General features: G+C 42.8%; 1 protein-coding gene across 1 annotated transcript in view; it reads left to right on the top strand.

Moving 5' to 3' along the window:
- Positions 1-25,097, top strand: part of GTPBP3 (GTP binding protein 3, mitochondrial) — a 135,428-nt gene that overhangs the window by 89,034 nt on the left and 21,297 nt on the right. The window contains exon 8 of the mRNA XM_082268167.1: positions 23,097-23,262. Within this exon, the coding sequence (XP_082124293.1) occupies positions 23,097-23,262 (166 nt within the window). The remainder of the gene's footprint in view (positions 1-23,096; positions 23,263-25,097) is intronic.

Below are 25,097 nucleotides of genomic sequence, written 5' to 3' on the forward strand. Positions count from 1 at the left end.
TTGTCCCCTGGGTGCTCTGATTCCCCGTAAAAAGGCTGCACCACTTCTGCCACAGACATGCCTAAAGGATTCCTGGTGAAAAGAAGTAAAGAGTCCCTGCCCTGACCTACTGAGTGTGGGTTGAAGACAAGGACAGAGCGCAGGCCTCTCCCCTCCCCAGCATGGATGGTAAACTGTGTCTGAGCAGAGGCCAGTTCCATGCCTCACTGGAGACTCTTCTGCCCCGGCCAGCCCCAACCAAGCTGTCCCAGCTCTCCCCAACCTCCCCCTGCTGGCCAGGTCGGGAACCCGTATTTAGCCAGTAAGTAGAGAGTATCTGGAGCAAGGCTTCAGCTTGGAATGGGGATCAGGAGGAGGATTGAGAGAGTAGGAGGGGGGGGGGGTGAGGGGGAGTGGGCTTGAGTCGCTGCACCATGGGCCTCTGGTTTGTACTTGCCCCCTGGGCTGAAAGTTGCCAGTCTGCCCCTGAAGGGCCATAACACATTTAAGAAATATCTCCTGCTAAATCTCTAACAGCTGATCAGTATTGTGCTAAGTTCTTATCCATTCTGTGAAGAAAATAGTATAGATATTTTTTAAACTTACACAGTGATTCACACTATAGCCAGAATATAGCGTAGAAGGAAAGTTAAAACAACCCCTTCCTTTAGCCCAGGTTCCCACTGCTCCGACATGAAAGTTGCACGACTTCCACTCTGACTTTGCCCTGCAATTTCAGTCTGACTTTGATCAGGCTTATAGTGACTTTTTACACTCTATGGCAGGGGTCTCCAAATTATGACCCTCCAGTTATTCAGAAACTACCATTCCCATCATGTCTAGTCATGTCTGTGAATGTCAGAGTTTTACAATGTCTCATGGGACTCATAGGTCCGCAACAGCTGGAGGGCCGTAGTTTGGAGATCCCTGCTCTATGGCATTGAAGTCGTATCAAAGTCGGCGCCAAGGTAGTGCAAGAACCATTTCTAAAGTCGGATCAACTTGTGTTGGATCAGTTAAAGCGGAGTTCCGGCCTCGGGGGTCTAATTTAGATAAAAATACCCCCGGGACAGTCAGGGCTAGTACATTCCATAATGTACTAGCCCTGACCTCGGGGGTCTAATTTAGATAAAAATACCCCCGGGACAGTCAGGGCTAGTACATTCCATAATGGATAGCCTCTGAACTGTCCCGGGTTTGCACTTACCTGTAAGAAGAAATACTTACCTTGAAAAGTTCTTCTCCAGCGCTGCCATCTCAGGTGTGGGCAGCTGAAGCCAGCGTGTCCTCTTCTGCGGCCTCTTCGTGACGTCGGAGTCCCACAATGCACTGCACCGGCCCCGCTCGTCACTTCCAGTGCAAGCGCGGCATCCCTGCACAGCGTTTGGGCATGCCCAGAAGCTGTTTAGCAGGGAATGCCGCGCCTGCACCGGGACTGACGCCGGGGCCGGTGCAGGCGCATTGACTCCTGGGAGAGATGACGTTCAGCTCCCAGGAGTCATCGCAAACCGGAAGTGATGGCGCAGGCCACAGAGGGAGGAAGTGGAAGGAAGGTGAGTATATTTTCTTCAATATCAAGGTAAGTGACCAAAAAAAAAAATTGGGAGCATCCATTTCTTTTTCAGGTGGCCCTCAGCAAGTGGATGGCCCAAAATAGATTTTTTCGATTTTGAGGCCGGAACTCCGCTTTAAGATGGCTCTTGTAGGGAAAAATTTAATTTGACATGTCATCCAACTTATGCTCTCACAAGTCAGATCCCATGTTGCACCAGTGTGATCCAGGCCTTACTCATGTTCTCATGCCTGGAGATTGAAACACCTGGTATTTTAGAGTATAAGTGAACATATGACACATTCTTTCCTTTCACATGTAAAAGTGCTAGTGATTGTCCAGCCTGGTCTCATAGTAGGAGTTCATTGCCCTGTACCTGTATGTCATTAACTTCAGGTGGCTGTGCCGGAGTGATGTCTGCTGCTGCAAGCATCACCCTGGTACCATTTTTTTTAGAGCTGGCTGTTATTACAAGCAGTGGGAGGGGACCGCTCCCCCCTCTCGCCGCCTTCTGTCGCTCGCCCAGGCACTTCTGTCCCACCAGTAGACCCATGTCTGCCGGCTGGCCAGAGACTCAAACAAACCTGGAATTGGCTTTGATCGGGTAATGGATGTAGTAACCCGGCAGCAACTTAATGACATCAATTCCGGAATACTCGGGAGCCATTGGCGCCAGTTTTTATAGAACCCAGATCACCCCATAAAGAGAACCTGTCACTGCCTATTACTGTCACAAGGGATGTTTACATTCCTTGTAACAGGAAGAAAAGTGATAAAAAAAATAAAATGAAAGGGACAGTGTGAAAAAAAAAATAAAAAATGAAAATTGAATTAAATAAGAAAACAAAACATTTCTCTCTGTGCTCGCGCACAGAAGCGACCCGCAAGTTGCGCCCGCAAATGTTAACAGTGTTTAAACCACACATGTGAGGTATCGCCGCAATCATAAGAGCAATAATTCTAGCACAAGACCTCTGTAACTGTTAAAAATTGTGTGCGCAATTTTAAAGCATGATATGTTCAGTATCTATTTACTTGGCGTAACATCATCTTTCACATTATACAAACAAATTGGGCTCATTTTTCCTGCTTTTTTTAAAATTCATTGAAGTGTATTTTTTCACAAAAAATTGCGTTTGAAAAACCGCTGCGTAAATACAGTGTAGCATAAAATATTGCAACGACCACCATTTAATTTTTTTATTCTTTATTCATTTTATTCTTTATTGTTTGGGGGTTTTAAGTTTATAATCTAGCAATCAAAAAAAAACTGATTTTACCTTGTAAGCAACAAATGTCAGAAAAAGGCCAGGTCTTCAAGTGGTTAAAGTCCAAAAGGTTGGTTTGAAGTTTGCACTGTGCCTTCTTCCAGCCCCCTTTCCAGAGAGGGGAGCAAGAGGAATATGTGCCACTGGGAAATGGAATTAGGTGACCCTTTTACTTTGCAACATCAAGTGCTATCAATTTTTAGACACAGCAAAAGGCATGCATTTTAGTGGGAGTAAGGCAAATGAAACAATGGCATAGCAGTTCTGAAGTTATAAAGTAGGACAGTCCAAAAAATTCACAATAACATATGGGTAGAAAAGGAAGTAAAAACGCAAAAGAAAATCATGTAAGGATAACAGGGAAAAGGCTTTTGTGATTCTTTTTTCTTTAGAAAACAGCTACTGAATAGAGACCCAAACAAATAGTAAAGAAATACAGCATGCTGCACTTTACAATGATACCGCTCAGCTCTGCTTTTAGCAGGGCACTGTGTACACAGCAGAGCTGCTTCTCATTCTTCACTTTCTTTAGCTAAATATTTACGAAGGTTTAGACAATCAGCTTTTTCTTTCTGTATGTTTTTTATATATATATATATATATATATATATATATATATATATATATATATATATATAGCATTCCTGGCATAGAGATAAGGTTGAGGCTTTTATTAAAGCTGCACAGTACCAACATTTTGATGTTTCGAAGGGCCTTTTTGTCCAGCACAATCCAGTGTTCCTATACACTACCATAAATAATTTCAAACAATGTGCATACAAATTAAGATCTTTAATAAAAACAAACCTTCATACTCACCTAAATGGTGCAGCATTTGTGTGATAGTGCAGCTGTTCCCTAATGGCTCTATGCTCCAGAACTGAGCGATCACATGACCGCTGATCACTCAGTTCTCAGTCAGCTCTGAGCAGAGAGCAGTGACTGTCAGTCACCGCTCTCTACTCTGCCCCTCCTGTGCCCATTGGAGCAATGGGGTGGTGAGGGGACAGGCGCACCTGGCTTCGGTTCTCAGCCAAGCTGAGAGCCAGAGTCAGCTATCAATCAGTCAGCTGGGTGGATCCAAACAATAGGGTCGGGATCCTTCCAGAGCCTGGACCAGCTCCGTGACATCAGCTGACAGAGGGCTTAAAAGCCATACTTCTCTTTTCATAACATACCAGGTTTATCAAATTATTATGTCTTAATATGTTTGCAGTATTTTTAAGTAGCTGCTTTATCTACTTAGTGAGTATGCTATTTCTTTTATCTTTTAACTCTTGCTGATATATCAGTTTAAGCTGGTGCCATGACTGCTACCCCTGATCTCTTGATTCAGAGTGGCTCCTTTCTCTTAAAGGAGCCACCCTTGCATGCAAGGACTAGAGGTCTTTCCCCCTACACTGTATGCATCAATAGAAAGACACAGCCCTGTAGTCAATAGACTGGCCACTGTTAACTCACCACTGAGAGAATGGGAGCCAGCAGCTTAAAAAGTTGTGAACTGTAAGAGTTTTAACAAAATAGTTTACTGGGGAATGTTTATTTTATGGTATTTAATGCGTTTGTAGGTAGGTTGCCTACAGTTTATTATTTAGGAAGTTGCTGACCCAGGCTGGGGAAAAGGTTAATATCCTGCACCCTTTGCTATAAAAGTGGGGGAAGAACGGGTTCTGGGACGCTCGTTTTGCCCACGCAAGAGAAGGATGTAACTATAATGGGTCACTAAGAGGTGCTGCTGCATCCAGCAGTCTGTTGGAGTACAATGGGAAGCAGGAGATCTGCCAAACTTTGGGGAAACACCCTTCTGAACCAAGTTAGTTAGGGGATGTTCCATTGAAGGTGTTCACGTTCAATTGCACTTTAAAATGTTAAAGTAAAGTTGCATCAACTGTTTTGAGCCTTGTCTGAAGTCCTTTAAAAGGGTGCATGATGGTTGGTGACGTATGAAGGAACTAGGGTCAGTAAAGCACATGTGGGGTATGAAGCAAAGCCACTATCAAAGGTGTATTTGGCAGGAGTCATGCACTTGCTATGGGTAACCAAGAAATAATGCAAAGTACATTACAGAAAGCCATGAAGCATGCTCCTGGTATAGATGATGGGTTCTCCGGTAGGTTGGTGATCTGATTTCCTCCCCAGCAGGTAGTTTCCCACAGCAACTGGGTACAGGAGCAGAAAAAATGTATTATGTGCATGGCTAAGGTCTACACTTTGTGCACAGCAGGACCCCATTCTGTCACTGGGAGTGAAGTGGCAGAGGTACACCAGACTAACAGAGGACACCGGCTCAGAAGTGTCCTTCCTAAATGCAACATCTACCAAGCTAAGGTGTGTAATGACACGGGACATAGACATTTCACAGAAGGATGCTGTGTAATTAATTACTGCACAGTGGGAAGCTCTTCTCTAAGCTGAGGAACCCCCATAATGTTTAGTGGTCACATGCACACGGTCCCCGCCAGGTCCAGGACATTGATGAGCGCGCTCTGCGTGAAAGATACCGCCACATGCAGGGTGAGTGGGCCTGCTCACATGTTAAGAAGAAAAAAAAAAAGCACTGAGGGTTTAATACTACTGTAATATAGATGTGATTGTTTTACTAATGTAGTTCCTATTTAATTTAGTGATGTGTTAAATCAGAATTGGTAAAACTAGAGACAGATGAAATAATGAAAGGGAAAGAGAGGAGAGGAGTTGGCAGTCAGATGGCTTACTTCAATTTAATTATAAAATAGGCAAAAGAAAACTGGACATTTTACACAAATGTTCAATGTACCCAAATATTATTAATCCCCTCCTGCCCAGGCCAATTCCTACATTTCTCTTATACATGTAAAAGTCTGCATTTTTGTACTAGAAAATTATTAAGAATCCCCAAACATTGCATATATTTTTTAACCACTTCAATACTGGGCACTTTCTCCCCCTTCCTGCCCAGGCCAATTTTCAGCTTTCAGCGCTCTCACACTTTGAATGAAAATTGCACGGTGATGCAGTGCTGTACCAAATGAAAATGTTATCATTTTTTTTTACACAAATAGAGCTTTCGTTTGGTGGTATTTAATCACCGCTGGGTTTTTTTATTTTTAACTAGAAAAAAGACAGAAAATGTTGAATTAAAAAAAAAAAAGTTTTTCTTAGTTTCTGTCAGTAAATTTTGTGAATAAGTAATGCTTCTCCTTCACTGATGCACGCTTATGAGGCAACACTGATGGGCACGGATAGGCTGCACTGATTAGGTGGCACTAATAAGGAGGCACTAATATGCTGCACTGATAGGTGGCACTGGTGGGCGGCACTTGTGGGCGGCACTGATGGGCAGCACAGATGAGCAGACACTGACAGGCACTGATTGGGGTCACTGATGGGCACTAATTGATGTCACTAATGGGCACTGATTAGTGTCACTGATGGGCATTGATTGGTGTCACTGATGTGCACTGTTTGGTGTCATTGATGGGCACTGCTCTGGCTTTAGTGTAATCAGGGCACTAATAAGATTAAGATAAGATTACTTGTCCTGGACCCCCCCTTCAAGGAGGAACCACTGATCGGCTCTCCTCGCCATACACTCGGACAGTGTGAGTTGAGCAGCAAGTTGCCATTTTAGAGTTACACAGGAGATCTGGTGCTAGAATTATTGCTCTCGCTCTGACGCTTGCAACAACACCTCATGTGTGGCACAATTGCTGATCACCGTCTCTTTCATATTTTTTATTAGCTTTTTTGCTTTCACAAGTAATGAACAACATCCCTTGTGATAGTATGGACAGTGATAGGTACTCTTTACTAAGAGATCTGGGGTCTATTAGACCCGATATCTCTCCTCTGCCCACCAGGGCAGCCAATCAAACTGAGATTGGTTGGATTGGGTGCTTTACTAGCTGGGAACAGCTAGCCAGAAGTAATGAAATCCTTGTTGCTTCCAATTTCATACACCATAGAGACAATAGAGGAACAGGTGTTCCTCCTTCATGGTCAATGAGTGAGACAGCCCACAGTAAGATGGTAGAGCCTGGAAACAACGGCAGGGGGAGCCCCTTCTGTTGCTTGTAAAAGTAATGGGGTGGCTATTTAGATGCTCTGATCACTTTTACAATCAACTGCATTGCCAGCTCTAAAAAATATTTTAGGATCATGGCTGCAAGTGCAATCATGATCCTGATATCACCGCCACTTCCCGAAGAGGTACATTTATTTTGTGGTTTGTTTAAGTTAGCGGTCATTTCTTCCAAAGTGTGGAATACATGAATGACCCTTCCACTCATTCCACTCAAGAAATCCTATCGGCCTTCTACCTAAACTTCCACTTTCTTCATCAACTCATCCCTACCCAGTTATTACTCTTTTGTATCACTTACCCCTTCCCTTTAGATTGTAAGCTCTCATGAGCAGGGCCCTCCTAACCGGCTTGTTGTGTATTGCGTTGTAATTGTACTGTCTCTCTTCATATTGTAAAGTGCTGCACAAGTTTTAGGCAATATATAAATCCTGCATATTATTATTTCTGTGGATAAAGGTCAATGTTGAATAACTGAATGTCCTTTGATGACGTCCTGGAAGGTGGGGGTGAAACACGTTGACATATTTCCAGTTACGCTGAAACCATTGACTTCACTTCCTGTAATCCGTGGAACGCATGCTTGTACAGCGTTCCCGGAAGAACTGTACCTTTTTGTCTTTGATCTTGTAAGTTATTTTACCTTCAGTGTTTACATACTTCATGATGGCAGCCTTCTATTTGTGTTTTTGAGCCTCTAAAGATCATACTACTGGTGGGGAACAGCCATACCTGTAAGGAGGATTGGTGGCATATATCTACTACTTTTAACTACTTCATGTCCGCGCTATAGCCGAATGACGGCTACAGCGCAGACCTGAATTGCCGGGAGGGCGTACATTAACGTCCTCTTGGCAACGAGCGGCCATGAGACTTGCCTGATCACAGATCGGAGATTGGGAGCGATCCCGCCCCCTTACCACGTGATCAGCTGTCAGCCAATGACAGCTAATCATGTAAAGTAAACAGCAGCCGGCGATCAGCTGTTTTTTTCTCCTCACACGGTCAGTGTGAGGAGAAAAAAAACAACGATCGACGGCTGCTGTCAGAGGGACATCGGTCCTGAAGAGGAGAGGAATTTCTGCCAGTGCCCACTGGTGCCACCTATCAGTGTCCCATCATGTGTCCCCTACCAGTGCCTATTATTACCCATCAGTGCCACCCATTAGTGCCAATCAGTGCCCATGAGTTCCGCCTATTAGTGCCCTTCAGCTCCACCTACCAGTGCCCTTCAGTGCCGCCCATCATTGCCCATCAGTGCCACCCATCAGTGCCGCCTTATCAGTGCCGCCTTATCAGTGCCCATCAGTGTCGTCTATTAGTGCTCATCAGTGCAGCCTCTCAGTGCCCAACAGTGCAGCCTATCAGTGCCCATCAGTGCAGCCTACCAGTGCCTATCAGGGCCCATCAGTGCCGCCTTATCAGGGCACATCAATGAAGGAGAAAAATTACCTGTTTGCAAAATTTTATAACAAACTATAAAAACGTTTTTTTTTTTTTTTTTGTTTTTTTCAAAATTTTCAATCTTTTTTTGTTTGTTCAGCAAAAAATAGAAACCCCAGTAGTGATTAACCACTTCCCGCCCGCCCTATTACAAAATGACGGCGGGAATGTGGTTGAGTTATCCTGACCGGACGTCATATGCCCCCGGGGGCGCGCAGAGCGGCGATCGGTGATGCGAGGTGTCAGTCTGACACCCTGCACCTCCGATCTCGGTAAAGAGCCTCTGACGGAGGCTCTTTACCATGTGATCAGCCATGTCCAATCACGGCTGGTCACATAGTAAAACAGGAACAGCCGTTGATCGGCTTTCCTTAGTTTGTGCCTGACAGGCACGAGTAAAGGATTCGCCGATCCGCGGCTCCCCTGACAGGGGGGGGTCGGCACTGGTAATCAGATCATTGATTACCAGTGCAGACCCTCGGGGGGGGGGGGGGGGGGTTTGCCACTAGAACCACCAGGGATGCCCACTATGACCCCAGGGATGCCCACTATGACCCCAGGGATGCCCACTATGGCCACCAGGGATGGCAATCAGGGCTCAGGGAGCCCCCCATTGCCCTCCCCATCAGTGATGCCCACCAGTGTCCTCCCTATCAGTGCTGCCACAAGTGCCCATCATTGCCATCCTTTAGTGTCGCCCACCAGTGCCCATTATTGCCCACCAGTGCCGCCTATCAGTGCCCATTAGTGCCCATCAGTGCCGCCCGTCAGTGCCGATCAGTGCCGCCCATCAGTGCCCATCAGTGCCCACCAGTGCTGCCTATCAGTGCCCATTAGTGCCCGTCAGTGCCACCTATCAGTGCCCGTCAGTGCCGCCTATCAGTGCCCATCAATGCCGCCTATCAGTGCCCAGCAGTGCCGCCTATCAGTGCCCACCAATGCTGCATATCAGTGCTACCTATCAGTGCCGCCTATCAGTGCCGCCTATCAGTGCCACCCCATCAGTGCCACCCCATCAGTGCCACCCCATCATTGCCTCCTCATCAGTGCCTGTCAGTGCAGTCTCATCAGTGCTCATCAGTGCAGGAAAAATCTTATTTATTTACAAAATTGTATAACATAAACAAAAAAACTTTTTTTTTTTTCAAACTTTTCTGTCTTTTTTTATTTGTTTAGCAAAAAGTAAAAATCGCACAGGTGATCAAATACCACCAAAAGAAAGCTCTATTTGTGGGGGGAAAATGATATAAATTTGGTGTAAGTACAGTGTTGCATGACCGCGCAATTGTCATTCAAAATGCAACAGTGCTAAAAGGGGAAAATTGGCCTGGGCGGGAAGGGAGGGAAGTGCCCTGTATTAAAGTGGTTAAATACCACCAAAAGAAAGCTCTATTTGTGTGAAAAAAATTATAAAAATTTCATTTGGGTACAGTGTTGCATGACCGCGCAATTGTCATTCAAAGTTCGACAGCGCTAAAAGCTGAAAATTGACCTGGGCAGGAGGGGGTTTTAAGCGCCCTGTAGGCAAGTGGTTAAAGCTGTTTTGACCCCAGACTGAAACAGCCGTGGGGTCCAATACTTCCGGTAAGTGGGGACACAAAAGGGGAGTTGAGCACCCTGCATTGGCTGATGAGTTTTCAAGCACCTTGGCACCTTCTTTAGCACATTTATGTACCTTTTTGAAGCACTGAAGCACTTTCAATCGTGGAATATTGAATTTTTATTTGCACAATATTGTATTTATTTATTACATAGTCATTGTTTTTCTATTATAGCACCTGCGCATGTTTATATTTATATATGAGGCAAGCGCTTACATAATTATATTTACCTTCCTAATTGTTATTCAGTACTAGAATTTATAGTTTAATGTGTGGATTTATGGCAGTTCCAAATGGAAAAATAAGGCTTTTTGTATTGTCTAGTTCTAGAGGGACCGGTGGTTCTATAGAAATGATCAAAAGTGAAAGGGACAATGGGCAACCTTGTCTTGTCTTGTTAGAGATCTGTAGTCATGGTAAAGGATTAAGAAAGTAAAGACCCGTACACACTTTTGAAGCGATCGTACGATAATGGATAATGGGATCGTTAGTACAGAGCTTTCCAGAGCCGATCACGACAGTTCATCCAATTTTATCTGATTGGTCAAGCACGAAAATTTTTTTGTACGATACTAGATCATATGATTTACATTTAATCAGTACAGTTGTAGTTTGAAAATGCAAAAAAAAAATACACTACAACAGATTACATCACTTTCAAATTTTTTTTTCTGTCATACGAGAATTTTTGTAACTTTGTAAACAATTAATTTTCGATATGGGATTAGCATGCAAAAAAAAAAAAACACAAAAGATGGTTCGTCTGATATTCTTATCGTGAGTACCAGGCATTAGCCTAGACTTTTATTTTTCAGTACTACATGGTTTGTCCACATAAGTTTACAATAGTGCAGGCATCACTAAATGGCGGAAAAATAATATGTTGCAGCACATATCCACAAAACCTCTCAAGGCTATGGGCTAAACATTTAGTAATCTAATCCAACATCAGCCCCACACATGGAACATTTTTTTAGCATATATCGTAATACTTAAGAGCTGTTCATTTTTCAACAATTGTACAGCATGATTGAAATTCTTGTACAGTACACTAGATGGCACTATTAACTCAGAAACATCATTCATAGTTTATGCTTACGCTGCTGTACTTCACTCTTTTTCAAACTGAATACAGTTCACGTTAAGTCAAAAAAGTAATGGAAGATCTATAGGGGCCACTATACTCCTATTTACCGTAGACTAAGAAGGATAAAAGCTAGCTTTGCAAAAACTCAGATTGCATTCTCAGTCAAGCAAAACACATTTGCCTCTTACAAGACTAATCAATCTTTTTTTTTTTTTTTTTTTTTTTTGCAAATACAGTATCTCACAAAAGTGAGTATACACCTTGCATTTTTGTAAATATTTTATTTTACCTTTTCATGTGACAACACTGAAGAAATTACACTTTGCTACGATGTAAAGTAGTGAGTGTACAGCTTGTATAACAGTGTAAATTTGCTGTTCCATCAAAATAACTCAACACTCAGTCATTAATGTCTAAACCGCTGGCAACAAAAGTGAGTACACCCCTAAGTGAAAATGTCCAAATTAGGCCCAATTAGCCATTTTCCCTCCCCGTGTCATGTGACTCGTTAGTGTTACAAGGTCTCAGGTGTGAATGGGGAGAAGGTGTGTTAAATTTGGTGTTATCGCTCTCACTTTCTCATGCTTGTCACTGGAAGTTCAACATGGCACCTCATGGCAAAGAACTCTCTGAGAATCTGAAATAAAGGATTGTTGCTCTACCTAAAGATTGCATAGGCTATAGGAAGATTGCCAAGACCCTGAAACTGAGCTGCAGCATGGTAGTCAAGACCATACAATGGTTTAACAGGACAGGTCCCACTCAGAACAGGCCAAACCATGGTCGACCAAAGCAGTTGAGTGCATGTGCTCAGCGTCATTTCCAGAGGTTATCTTTGGGAAATAAACGTATGAGTGCTGCCAGCATTGCTGCAGAGCTTAAAGGGGTGGGAGGGGGGGTCAGCCTGTCAGTGCTCAGACCATACACTGCACACTGCATCAAATTGGTCTGCATGGTTATTGTCACAGAAGGAAGCCTCTTCTAAAGATGATACACAAGAAAGCCCGCAAACAGTTTGCTGAAGAGAAGCAGACTAAGGATATGGATTACTGGAACCATGTCCTGTAGTTTGACTCATTTGGTTCAGATGGTGTCAAGCGTGTGTGGCGGAAACCAGTTGAGGAGTACAAAGACAAGTGTGTCTTTTCTACAGTTGAACATGGTGGTGGGAGTGTCATGATCTGGGGCTGCATGAGTGCTGCCGTCACTGGGGAGCTACAGTTCATTGAGGAACCATGAATGCCAACATGTACTGTGACATACTAAAGGAGAGCATGATCCCCTCCCTTCGGAGAGTTGGCCTGAAGGGCAGTATTCCAACATAACGACCCCAAACACACCTCCAAGATGACCACTGCCTTGCTAAAGAAGCTGAGGGTAAAGGTGATGGACTGGCCAAGCATGTCTCCAGACCTAAACCCTATTGAGCATCTGTGGGGCATCCTCAAATGGAAGGTGGAGGAGCACAAGGCCTCTAACATCCACCAGCTCTGTGATGTCGTCATGGGGGAGTGGAAGAGGAATCCAGTGGCAACCTGTGAAGCTCTGGTGAACTCCATGCCCAAGAGGGTTAAGGCAGTGCTGGAAAATAATGGTGGCCACACAAAATATTGACACTTTGGGCCCAATTTGGACATTTTCACTTAGGGGTGTACTCACATTTGTTGCCAGCGGTTTAGACATGAATGTGTTATTTTGAGGGGACAACAAATTTACACTGTTATACAAGCTGTACACTTGCTACTTTACATTGTAGCAAAGTGTAATTTCTTTAGTGTTGTCACATGAAAAGATATAATAAAATGTTGACAAAAATGTGAGGGGTGTACTCACTTTTGTGAGATACTGGATAATCTTTATTAACTCCCAGAATGGGAAGAACCAAAACATCACAATAACCGCTTACACGCATTGAAAACGTCAGACATAAGGCCCAAAGCTCACACCATAGTAAAGCATTGGTCTAAGATGAATAACAAACAAAGGTATATCACAGAGGCCCCTGTCGAACCGTGCCTTTCCCTTGTGTTATTGCTGCTTGGGATCAAAAAAGTACTATCAGTAAGATATAGAGCCACCCATTCTGTCTTTTTTCTGTTTTCCAAGTACAAGATAAGAAAAAATAAAGACATCAGGAAGGGGAGGCAGAGAAAGAGGGGGAGAGAGAAAAAAAAAAGGAGGGAGATCTGGTAAATCAGACGGGTGATTTGATAGGGGTCTTTTTAGATACCCAGAAGGGCACTTCCCTCATCTGAGAGTATAAACCAGTTCCACTGTCCCCAAGTCTTAGAGTATTTGTCGCGTTTATGTTGTGCTGAGAGCACCAAGCCTTCCAGTTTGTTTATGTCCTCCACCTTACGAAACCAATGAGCGATAGTTAGAGGTACTTACTTGTTCCACTGAAGGGGGATGCAGGACTTGGCCGCATTTAAAAGGTGGCACACAATAGAGTTTTTATATAGTTTCGCCGACGTGGTGGAAGCCTGTAGGAGAAAAAAGGCAGGATCATCAGGAATCTCAAACCCTGTAAATTTTTGTGTAATCCTTCTGACTTCACTCCAAAAGTGTGTCAGTTTGCGACGTGACCAAAAAATTTGAAACAATGTGTTGGGGAAAACGGATGTGTTGGGGAAGGAAACATTTGTGTAATATCTGTGGAGTGAGATACCATCTAGCCTTAATTTTAAAGTTGGTTTCTTGGATCTTAGTGCAAATTGATGATGTGAGAGAAAATCTGACAATTGTCGTTGGGCAGTCGAAAATGTTCAATTTAGCTATTTTTTCCATTTTATCATCCAGGATAGGTGTGGTAGGTCCTGGGGGACGTTCAATAAGCTATACATTTTAGATTGGACTTGATGGACGGTGCCATCACCCAAACAGTGTTCCTCAAATGATGTCATCTGGCGACCGAAGCACCGGGGATCAGGGATGGAAACCAAGAAGTGGTGGAGTTGGAGTGCATTCCAGAAAGGGAGCCTAAATGGGCCCTCATCGCTCGCTAACGTAGTCAAGGATGGCCACCCAGATGCCATTAAAAATTGGGAGACGTGAATGTAACCAGAGAGGTATAAGGTCTTGAATGCTGGAGCGTGGAGCCCTGGGGAAAATTGTGGGTTTCCCAAAATGGGGAATAAGGGGGAGTCACGGGTAGTGAGGGAGGCCTGGATACCTACCAGTGAGCTTATCTTTAAGGTGGTGCCTATAAAAGGATGCGATTTTAGCCCAGGAGGTAAGCTATCATAGCACCACAGAGCCCTTTTAAACGGAATTTCTGTTTGGGCCTGTTCTAATTGTGTCCAAAGTTTGGACTTATAGTGACGGCACCAGTCAATCGGGATCGGCATCGGGAAGTGCCAGACCTCCAAAAAATTTAGGGAGAGTAAGAAAGTGGCGAGAGAGGTGGGGTTTCTTATGAGCCCAAATACATTTTTGGAAGAGGGAGTGTATTTGTGTAAAGAACTGAGTGGAAATTTTTATTGATAATGTTTGGAAGAGGTACAGATATTTTGGAAGGATGGACATTTTCAGTAGATTGCACCTGCCAAACCAGGAGTGTAAGGCTCCATGTACACGGGACGCTGGAAATGGCCGTTTAGGAGCAGTTGGGCGTTTTTTTCAGAAGCCCCTGAACCCACCTACATTTTATCTTATCTGTCCATGTACACAGGGTCGTTTACAGTCATTTGCAGGCAGTTGCGTTCAGGGACTGTTTTTAGAACGCAATTATTTGCGTTCGAACGTGTGTTTCCCGGCGTTTCAAACGCACAAACGCGTCTGAACGCGTCCGAACGCATCTGAACGCGATGACCCGTGTTTAGCGTTCGCGTTTTTACATTTTAAAGGGGAATAATTTTTTTGACCTCTAGGAACGCTTCTAAACGCAAACGCTTGCAAACGCTGCTAAACGCCCGCTAAACGCGGGTACAAACGCGACCGAACGGACGTTTCAAACGTCCTAAAAATTCCAGCATTCAAAGGGACTTTTAACAACGTCCCGTGTACATGGAGCCTAAGCCTTTATGCCAGGTTTCTAGAAGAGTACGAGTTTTAGTCAAAAGGGGTGGGAAGTTTAACCGCTTGCCGACTGCGCACAGTATATTTACTGCGGCAGTCGGCCCCGGCCAGGCAGAGTGACGTAGGTCTACGTCGCTCGCCTGTCACTCCTTCCAGAGCCAATAGCGGGCGGGCGCGCGCCCGCCGAGGCGCGCGCCCGCCGAGGCTCGTTCACGGAGGAGTGCGGGAGTGTGACTGGCGGACCCGATGTCCGCCGGTCACACTACGATCGCCGCTACAGTGGGAGAAAGACAGAGCGGCTTGTGTAAACAAGCCACCTGTCAGTTCTCCCTGTGTAAAAGTGAAGATCAAACAGTTCTACTATGTAGAACTGTTGATCTTTGTTTTTACACTAGTAGACCTGTCCCTACACAGTTAGAATCACGCCCCTAGGACACACTTAACCCCTCCCTGTCCAATACTGTTAACCCCTTCCCTGCCAGTGTCATTTTTGCAGTAACAGTGCATATATATAGCACTGATTACTGCAGTAATGTCACTGGTACCCCCAAAAGTGTCAAAAATGTCAGTCAAGGGTCCGATCTGTCCGCCGCAATGTCGCAGTACCGCAAAAAAAATCGCAGATCGCCGCCATTACTCGTTAAAAAAAAAAACACCAAAAATGACAAAAATCTTTCCCTTTGTTAGTAAACGCGATAACTTTTGCGCAAACCAATCAAAATACGCTTTTTGCGATTTTTTTTACCAAACATAGGTAGCGTAAAACAAATTGGCCGAAAATTTTAAAAAATTTTGATTTTTACATTTTTTTTTGGGGGAATTTCATATAAAAAAAAGTGAAAAATATTGTTGTTTTTGCAAAAATTACGCTCTTTTTTTGTTTATAGCGCGTGATCAAAAAATCGCACAGGTGATCAAATACCACCAAAAGAAAGCTCTGTTTGTGGGAAAAAAAGGACGTGAAATTCGTTTAGGTACAGCGTCGCACGACCGCGCGATTGTCCGTTAAAGTCACGCAGTAAAAAATCGCAAAATAACCCCTGGTCTTTTAGCAGGAAAATCCTCCGGTGGTAAAGTGGTTAAAGCGTATTTTCGGGAAAGATCCGAGGGGACATGGATACCTAGATATTTCAGTGCTGAGGCTGTCCATTTGAAATTAAAGCCTGATTGTAAACCCGATAGGAGTGCTTGGGGTATACCAACGCCCGTGGCTTCTGACTTGCCAAAATTTATTTTTAAGTTGGGGAGTGCCCCAACTAGTCAATCTTTTATATTGACAGTCCGTTTTAGGAAATCTCTGGGGAATGTGTGTAATTAAAATAGTTAATTTTGCACGACACAATCATTTTAAGGCACAGTCGATAGATTATATACAACAAAAATGTGTTGTTTTTAATAAAGGAGAAGTATGGCTAAAGCTAAATCACAGGAGTTCACTTAGTTCTGGACTCCTATGACCTAGATTCTGGCGACAGTGGGCTTTTAAAGCCTGCTGTCGGCTAACGTCACAAAGTCGATCCAAGCTACGCAGGGATCCTGACAATAATTTCGGGATCTGCCCAGATTCCAGACCAGCAGCTGGCTCAACCTCTCATTTCGCAATTTACACTTATATACCATATCTTTAATAATCAAGATGATTAATAGAGAAAATACAGTATGTAAAATTTTACTAGTGAAACCTCCTTCCTTGGCAATATTTACAACCATATTCTCTCTTTATCTGCTAATCAAACCTGTAGCACACTAGGACATTTCAAAGAAATGAAAGCAGAAGTTTACGTAGGTTTTCGTAGGTTCAAAGTGCGGTTTCTGGTGAACTGATAGAACCAGCCTAAGATCCCAGTGAGTCATTGGGGAACATACAGGAGGAACAATATACGTGACACCTAGTAAAAAGGCTTTCACTAAGAAGTGAGAGGCAAGCAGTCTTTGAAAAAGAAATGCCAAGGCTCTTGATGGCACACAGCCTGTCAGTGCGCTTCTCTGCGCTTGACCCCAAATAGTCTATTATTGTGGAAAGAGCATAGTATAAAGATCATAGGGAAGGGGGGAGCACATCTAAGAGCAGCTGTGATCAAACTACTGAAAGCAATTCTTAGAAGTGCCCCCCCCCCCCCTATATGTTTTTAGACGGGCAGCCCACACAGGCAAAGCTATGTACCTTTACATCACTGCCTGCCTCTGGGTTTAGGGTTCAGGGTCTGCCTCACTATCGTAGTCCCGTTATAAGTAGTTGACCAGCACTATTAGTAGTATAAAAATAAAATTAAAAAAAATCCAGTATATACAGTATACACCATAGTTTGTAGGCACTAAAACTTTCACGCAAACCAATCAATATTCACTTATTGGGATTTTCATTTTGAACATGTAGCAGAATACATTTGGCCAAAATTTATGGTTAATATTGCAAACAAAATTAAATCTCAGTGGTGATCAAATGCCACCAAAAGAAAGCTATATTTGTGTGACAAAAAAATTATATAAATTTAATTTGGGTACAACGCAGCGCAGTGCTGAATAGTAAAAAATGGCTTGGTCATGAAGAGGGTAAAATCTTCTGGAGGTCAAGTAGTTAAGCTCTGTTGTTCAGTGTGGTGTGCCACAACCATTGGCACTATTTTACCAGATGCCACAACCACTGCATATGCTTCAACTAAGCACTGCATGCACTGTTGATAGCCCTGCCCTCTACTCCGTCCCGGGGGGGCGCACTGTTTTACGTCTTTCCCCTGGGTACTGGAGGACCTTGTCCTGCCACAGGCTATGACATTGGGGACTTGTGAACCCCCATGCAATACAAATAACCTAAAATAAAAAGAAAATGTAGAAGAACCCCATTGCCCTGTAAAAAATGCAAATGCGTGTATAGGGCAAGCATGTGAATGTAAACATAAAGTGTGCCACGCGTGTGGTATCGCCATACACGTCAGCATTAAAGCCATAATTCGAAGGCTATATTTAAGTAATTTCTAGCAATGATGATGTTTTTTTAATATGTGCAAAAAAATAAAGAAATTGCCCCAATAGAAAAGCAGTTCACTTCAGTAACAGTGCCTTCAGTTATTACTGTGACTCATAGGGTAATCAAGTCCAATATTAGAAGCTATTTATGCACCAATATAATTTTCCATACTTTGTAGAAATTACATTTTTTTAAATGAAACTTTCAAAAGCAGCTTAGTTTCAAGTCTATGTTAAGCTTCCTTCCCTTAGAAAGTTTTCCATTGTGTAAATACGTATGCTTCAGTTTAGGATGTGACCCTTTTAGAACCATTGAGTATGACTAATGGGTTCAAGCACTCTGCTTTTTTTGCAGGTGAGTAAGACAAAAGCGTTAGGACAATGGGTCAACTAAAAGTAACTGGGCAGTACAAAGGAGAAGTGATTAATAGAGAGAAAATCCTGTTTGTGTCCAGAATATGAAATACATATTTATTTATTTATTTATTAACTCTGTATTGTGTAGCCGTGGCCAACAAATATTAATTTTCACAAAGCCTGCAGCCTCAGTTTTTATGTGGCAAATTTGCATATACCCAGAATGTTTTGAAGAGTGATCAGATGAATTGCAATTAATTGCAAAGCCCCTCTTTGCCATGAAAATGAACTTAATCCCATAAAAAAACATTTCCACTGCATTTGTGAAGAAGGCTTCAGGGCACCAAGAAAGTCCAGCAAGTGCCATAACTGTCTCCTACAGTTAATTCGGCGGTGGGATTGGGGCACCACCAGTGCAGAGCTTGCTCAGGAATGGCAGCAGGTGGCTGTGAATGCTTCTGCACGCACAGTGAGGAGAAGACTTTTGGAGGATGGCCTGGTGTCTAGAAGGGCAGCAAAGAAGCCACTTCTCTCCAGGAAAAACATCAGGGACAGACTGCAAAAGGTACAGGGATTGGACTGCTGAGGACTGGGGTAAAGTCATTTTCTCTGATGAATCCCCTTTCCAATTGTTTGGGGCATCCGGAAAAAACCTTGTTTGGAGAAGAAAAGGTGAGCACTACCATCAATCCTGTGTCATGCCAACAGTAAAGCATCCTGAGACCATTAATGTGTAGGGTTGCTTCTCAGCCAAGGGAGTGGGCTCACTCACAATTTTACTTAAGAACACAGCCATGAATGAAGAATGGTACAAAAACATCCTCCGAGAGCAACTTCTCCCAACTATCCAAGAAAAGTTTGGTGAGGAACAATGCCTTTCCCAGCATGGAGCACCTTGCCATAAGGCGGCCTGGGGAACAAAACATCGAAATTTTGGGTACATGGCCAGGAAACTCCCCAGACCCTAATCCCATTGAGAACTTGTGGTCAATCCTCAAGAGGCGAGTGAACAAAAAACACAAATTCTGACAAACTCCAAGCATTGATTCTGGGTGGATTTGATTTAAATCAAGTTGATTTAAATCACGATTTAAATTTCCAGTAAAAATGCTTTATTTAAATCGACTCGATTTAAATCACAATTTGTTAAAGAGCAACTGTCCTCTCTGTCCCGCAGTGGCTCCTCCTCTTACCCGCTGTTGACTCACCAACAGTCCCATTCACTTTAATAGGACGGCTGGTGATGTGGCAGTGACTCAACAAGGTGAGGGACGTGGAGGTAGCAGGTAAGTGGATGCTCGCTAACCGGCGCTGCCATGATGGATCCGAAATGACAGGTGCTCTTTAAATGTAAGGACTTATTCTTGCTGGTAGTTACTGTGAATATGTGTGAATGCATCAATGCAGTGCATGTTATCTTAACTTGCAGAGCTTGGATTTATTGAATGAGTTTACCAAAAATGTAAATATTGCAGAACCTACAGCCTCATGCTACATAACTAAGCTCCATTTCATGCTGAATAAACTAAATTATTAATGTATCTTAAATAAAAAAAAAAAATATCTTTAGATATATTTTTTTACTACAAAAGCATTTTAATAAAATAAATTTAAATAAAAAAAAAAAAAATGATTTTGTTTATTTTTTATTTTTTTAAATAATACATTTTTATTTTATTCACCCTGCATTGATTATGCAAGAATGGGCTGTCATCAGTCAGGATATGGCCCATAAGTTGATTGACCGCATGCCAGGGCAAGTTGCAGAGGTCTTGAAAAACAAGGATGAACACTGTAAATATTGACTCTTTGCACAAACTTCATGGCATTGTCTTTAAAAGCCTTTGACACTTATGAAATGCTTGTAATTATACTTCAGTATATCATAGTAACATCTGACAAAAACCCTGAAGCAGCAGACTTTGTAAAATGTAATATTTGTGCCAGTCTCAAAACTTTGCAATTCTATATTGTGATAGCTGTGTTTATTTATTTTTTAGGCTTGCTTTCTTCTGGTGATCCAGCCAATAAGTTTGTTGTTTTTTCAAAAGAATAATCTCTCCGGCAGAATGTTTCAGTTACATAGATGAGATAAACCATTTAACACTGACAGGGGTGCTTACAATGATCAGATTGTTTTCATTTATGAAAAAACCTTTATCCCAAAAGGAAAAAAAAACTATTTGATTTAACTGCTTATAAAGTATTAGCTGGAGTTTGGCTTCAATGTGTTAGCGTATTTAAATCTTCTACTACATCCAACGCTCCCCTCCCCCCAGACTGAAAATGCTGCTGTCCAAATGTGTCCCCTGTGGTCTTTTAGGCAGAGTGAGGGAACTCTAATACATGAGTGTTATTGGCCAGATCACCAGGTGAAAATAGAAGGGGAACAGCCTAAAAAAAGAAATCTAATACAGCCACTGCATGTAATCAGGGGAGGACTGGGCCAGGGGGCAGGGGGGCAACTGCCCCCCCCCCCCCGGGCTGCTCTGATGCCCTGCAAAAAGGCTGCACCGCTTCTGACGCAGACATGCCTAATGGATTCCTGGTGAGGAGAAGTAAAAAGTCCTCACTGCTGACCTTCAGGATGAAGAGAAGGACAGAGTGCAGGCCTCCCCCTCAGCATGGATGGTGTAAACTGTGTCTAAGCAGAGGCCAGTTCCATGCCCTACTGGACACTCTCCTCCCCCAGGCAGCCCCGACCAAGCTGTCCCAGCTCCCCCCAACTGCCCCCTGTCCAGGTCAGGAACATGGATTTGGCCAATGAGTAGAGAGTACCTGGAGCGGAGCTTCAGCCTGGAATGGGGGTCAGGAGGAGGCTGGGAAAAGGGAGAGTGGGAGGGGGGCCGAGTTGCTGCACCATGCGCCTCTGGTTTGTACTTGCCCCCTGGGCAGAAAGTTGCCAGTCAGCCCCTGCATGTAATGATTGGTAAAGAGGAAGTCAAGTCTTTGTTTTTACTTATACCTACAGGTAAGCCTTACCTGTAGATACTGTGAATATCTCATAAACTTGCACAGTTTAGGAGGTATTCAGAGTGCATGCAGCCGATTACGTCTTTGGCGCATGTGCTGTGAAAGTCCAGCTTACCGTGCCGGATCTTCAGAGCCCATGCCACGAACGGCGGCTCCCGCACTACATCGCCTGAGCCCGCAAACCCAGAAGAAACACCCAGGAAGATGTCAGCTATCTCAGCGGTGTGCGGGCACTGCTGGAGTGCTTCGTTCTAAGATAAGTATTTCAGAATGAGCTAGTATGCCATGCATACTAGCTCATTATGCCTTTCTCTTACAGGTGTTTTTTTTTTTCTCAAGGTTTATAACCTCTTTAAGCTGTAATATACTACAGATATGGTTTTGGGTTTATTACTGCTTAAATTGTAAGGTAGTAGTGCATCTTACTCTTCCATGGCATGGCTTTACTGCACTGTATATGTAGTGGAGAGAGTTGGATACTTTGTACTAATTATGTCAATTAACAGCACTAATGTTTACAGGGATCTTTTTGTGTTTCAGTGATAGCAGGGAGAGCTAATACAATCTGTAGATAACCAATTTAGGATAAATATCAGGCTAAGTTTATGATTTCATTTAAAAAAACAACTCAGAAAAATTGCTCGCTAACTTACCAGCAAGCTGTAGGTGCCGTGAAGTGCCCTGCAGCTTATGCATTTATTTGCAAATGTGTGCATACTAAACCTTTGGTTTTAATGTGCACTGTTAGACAGGAGGATTTGGTTTGTTGCATGCTGACTGGTAAGTAAGCTGGGAATTGTTGTTATTGTTTTTTTACATGCGTCATCCTTCCATGTGCCCCTTGCTGCAAAGGCCAGATATAGATTGGAATGGTTCTCATTTGTTTGTAAGTGTATGCTTTCATTACTGTATAATATCAAACCAGCTACATAGCAGTATTTGCACAAGACAAGTGAGTAAGTACATCACAACATGGACTTCTAGCTATTGTTGTGACCAATATTGAATAATTTTTTCAGACCAAAGAAGAAAGCATCCCAGCAACATTTTATGACATATCCAAGCAAACACAGGGGTAGATTTACTAAAACTGTAGAGTGCAAAATCTGGTGCAGCTGTGCATAGAAACCAATCCGCTTCCATTTTTTTGTCAAAGCTTAAGGCTCCTTTGACACGGGCTTTCTGCCCGGTTGACTGTTTTGCTCAGCGGGAGATCAATACGCCGATCCCCGCTGAGCAGGCAGATGACAGGTCCGTCTCTGTTTACTGTGCAGAGACAGACCTTTCAGATCCCCACTCCCCTCTAAGGGAGATCGAATGAAAACGGACAGGCGGTCCGTTTTCATCCGATCCTATCCGATCCAATTCTCCAGACGGATGGAAATAAGGGTTTCCATCTGTCTGGATTTCATGGACAGGATTGGATCAGATAGCAGCGAGTGTCAGTGGAGATGCCACTGATGACATTCATTGCTCCATAGGAGTGCATGGAGCATCCGATCAGATCCGCCTGAAAAACTGACAGACGGAAAACCCGTATGAAACTGCCCTAATTGAACAAGTTGAAGTTAGAAGCTGATTGGCTACCATGCACAGCTGCACCAGACTTTTCACTCTCCTGTTTTGATAAATCAACCCCTTATCTTCTTAACCCTAATCTTGTCCTTTACAGTAATTGTCCTAGAAATATTGTATAGTTGCTGTTGTAGTTGGCTGATTTCTGCAATTTTTTTTTTTTTAAGAAGTGAAAAGTAGATGAAGTAATAAATTTTTTTGTTCATATTTATATCAGGCCAAAAGCCAACAGCTATTGTTTCTTCCATCCCTGGCACCACCCGAGATGTATTGGAGACCACACTGAACATTGGTGGTTATCCCATTATTATGAGTGATACTGCAGGATTGCGAGATTCTGAAGACCCAATAGAGAGAGAAGGAGTCAGACGTGCCAAGGCAAGGTGAATATATTTCTAGGTTGTGACCCATGCAGAACTGAAAGTGAGTTGCAGAACGTAATCACCATGTCAGCACGATAAACTCCCTGTTGCAATTTTTTAAAATGTTTTTGTAATGATTAGTTCCACGTTCTGTTAGTAGCTAAAAACAGAACTCTGAAAAAAAAACAAAAAAAAACAGAGCTCTGGAAATCTTGCTACTTGATTCAATTCTTGTAGATCATATGAGACATTAATAACCAATGTATGACAGAAAAAAATTAGCATAGAAAACAACTTTTAGTTTTTTTTTCTTAACTAACTTACATAGTTAGTCTGGTTGAAAAAAGACACAAAGTCCATCTAATTCAACCAATAAAAAGGGGAAAACGAATCAAAAAAGGAGGCAAAAAAGCCCCAGCAAAGCCTGATCCAATTTGCTCCAGCAGGGGGAAAATTCCTTCCTAATCCCCCAGAGAATGATCCCTGGATCAACTTTACCTATAAATGTTGGTATCCACTCCAGTTATCTTATGTAGGATTAGGAAATAATCCAGGCCTTATATAAGCAGTCTTCTTAGCTGGCCAGAATCAGCCCTGGAGGGAGTCAATTCCACATTTTCACAGCTCTTACTGTGAAGAAGCCTTTCTGTATTTAGCGATTAAATCTAATTTCCTCCAGATGTAAACAGTGCCCCCTTGTCCTCTCCTCTGTGATTACCTTAAAGCGAACACCAAGCACCAAGTTCACTATATAGGCCACTTATGTATTTGTTCATGTTGATCATACCCCCCTTAATCTCCTCTTCCAAAGACAGAATAAATTCAGTTCCTCTAATCTTTCCTCATAGCTGAGCTCCTCCATGCCTCCTATTAGTTTGGTTGTCCTTCTCTGCACTTTCTCCAGTTCCGTTCCAGTTCTTTGTAGCATATGGCTACATCATCTTTTCTGTACTCTTTGCACACAACCAAGTGATGCGTTTTGTAAAAACTGGTTGGGGGACCAGTTGTCCTCCCTGTCTTTCTTTTTGGTAACTACTTTTACCTAATACTTCAGCACCATGGTACCAATGGTACAGCCAATTCATATGAACTGAATCGTGCATTCTGTTTGTTTTGCAATGCTTATAAATGTGTACAAACTCAAAGGTTATAATGGAAAACCTCAGTGCCTTGATACTTCATCTCCGATGACCTCAAATGTACCTCTAATTGATGACTTACAGTATGTGATCTTGGTTGTATAAAAATTGTAGACATCTTATTTTGCTACTGAAATATTGTGAACTTTGAAGTTTAAATGCATTAAAAAAAATGATTAGCTCTGCACAAACTTTAAAGCAGAATTTAGACATGCCAATAAAAATGCAATGAAAGTTATACTACATTATTAAAAAGAACCTGAATGTATATTATTTTTTCTCGCAATGCAAGTTTTCTCCCTATTGCCACCATGTTAAGTCTTCTTAAGTCACATGGCATGGGTTTCAGGGCTGATCTCTCATCAGATCTGTCTTTGGATGTATTGACAGATTTGCCAAGCACATTAATGGCAAGAACATCGTCACAACATTGCATGTCCATTCTTCAGAATCCCAGATGCCAGTAATGAGGAGAGAACAATGCATGCATTTATTAATGGTACATAAAGTTTATTGCAGAAATTAAGTAAAATGAGCACATAGGATTGTCAGGTAATTGACTCAGGTCAGTGGCATCATTGTATAAAAAAATAATAAAAATTAGATCTTGCATAAGCACAGTCATTTCTTGAAACCGGATGGACTGAGGAGAATTAAAGGGGTTGGTGGGGGAGGAAAAAATAAAAAGTCCTCTCAAAGCTCATATGTATTTTTGTA

The sequence above is a fragment of the Pelophylax lessonae genome, assembly GCF_965119305.1.
Source record: "Pelophylax lessonae genome assembly, chromosome: 1".
Classification (NCBI taxonomy): domain Eukaryota; kingdom Metazoa; phylum Chordata; class Amphibia; order Anura; family Ranidae; genus Pelophylax; species Pelophylax lessonae.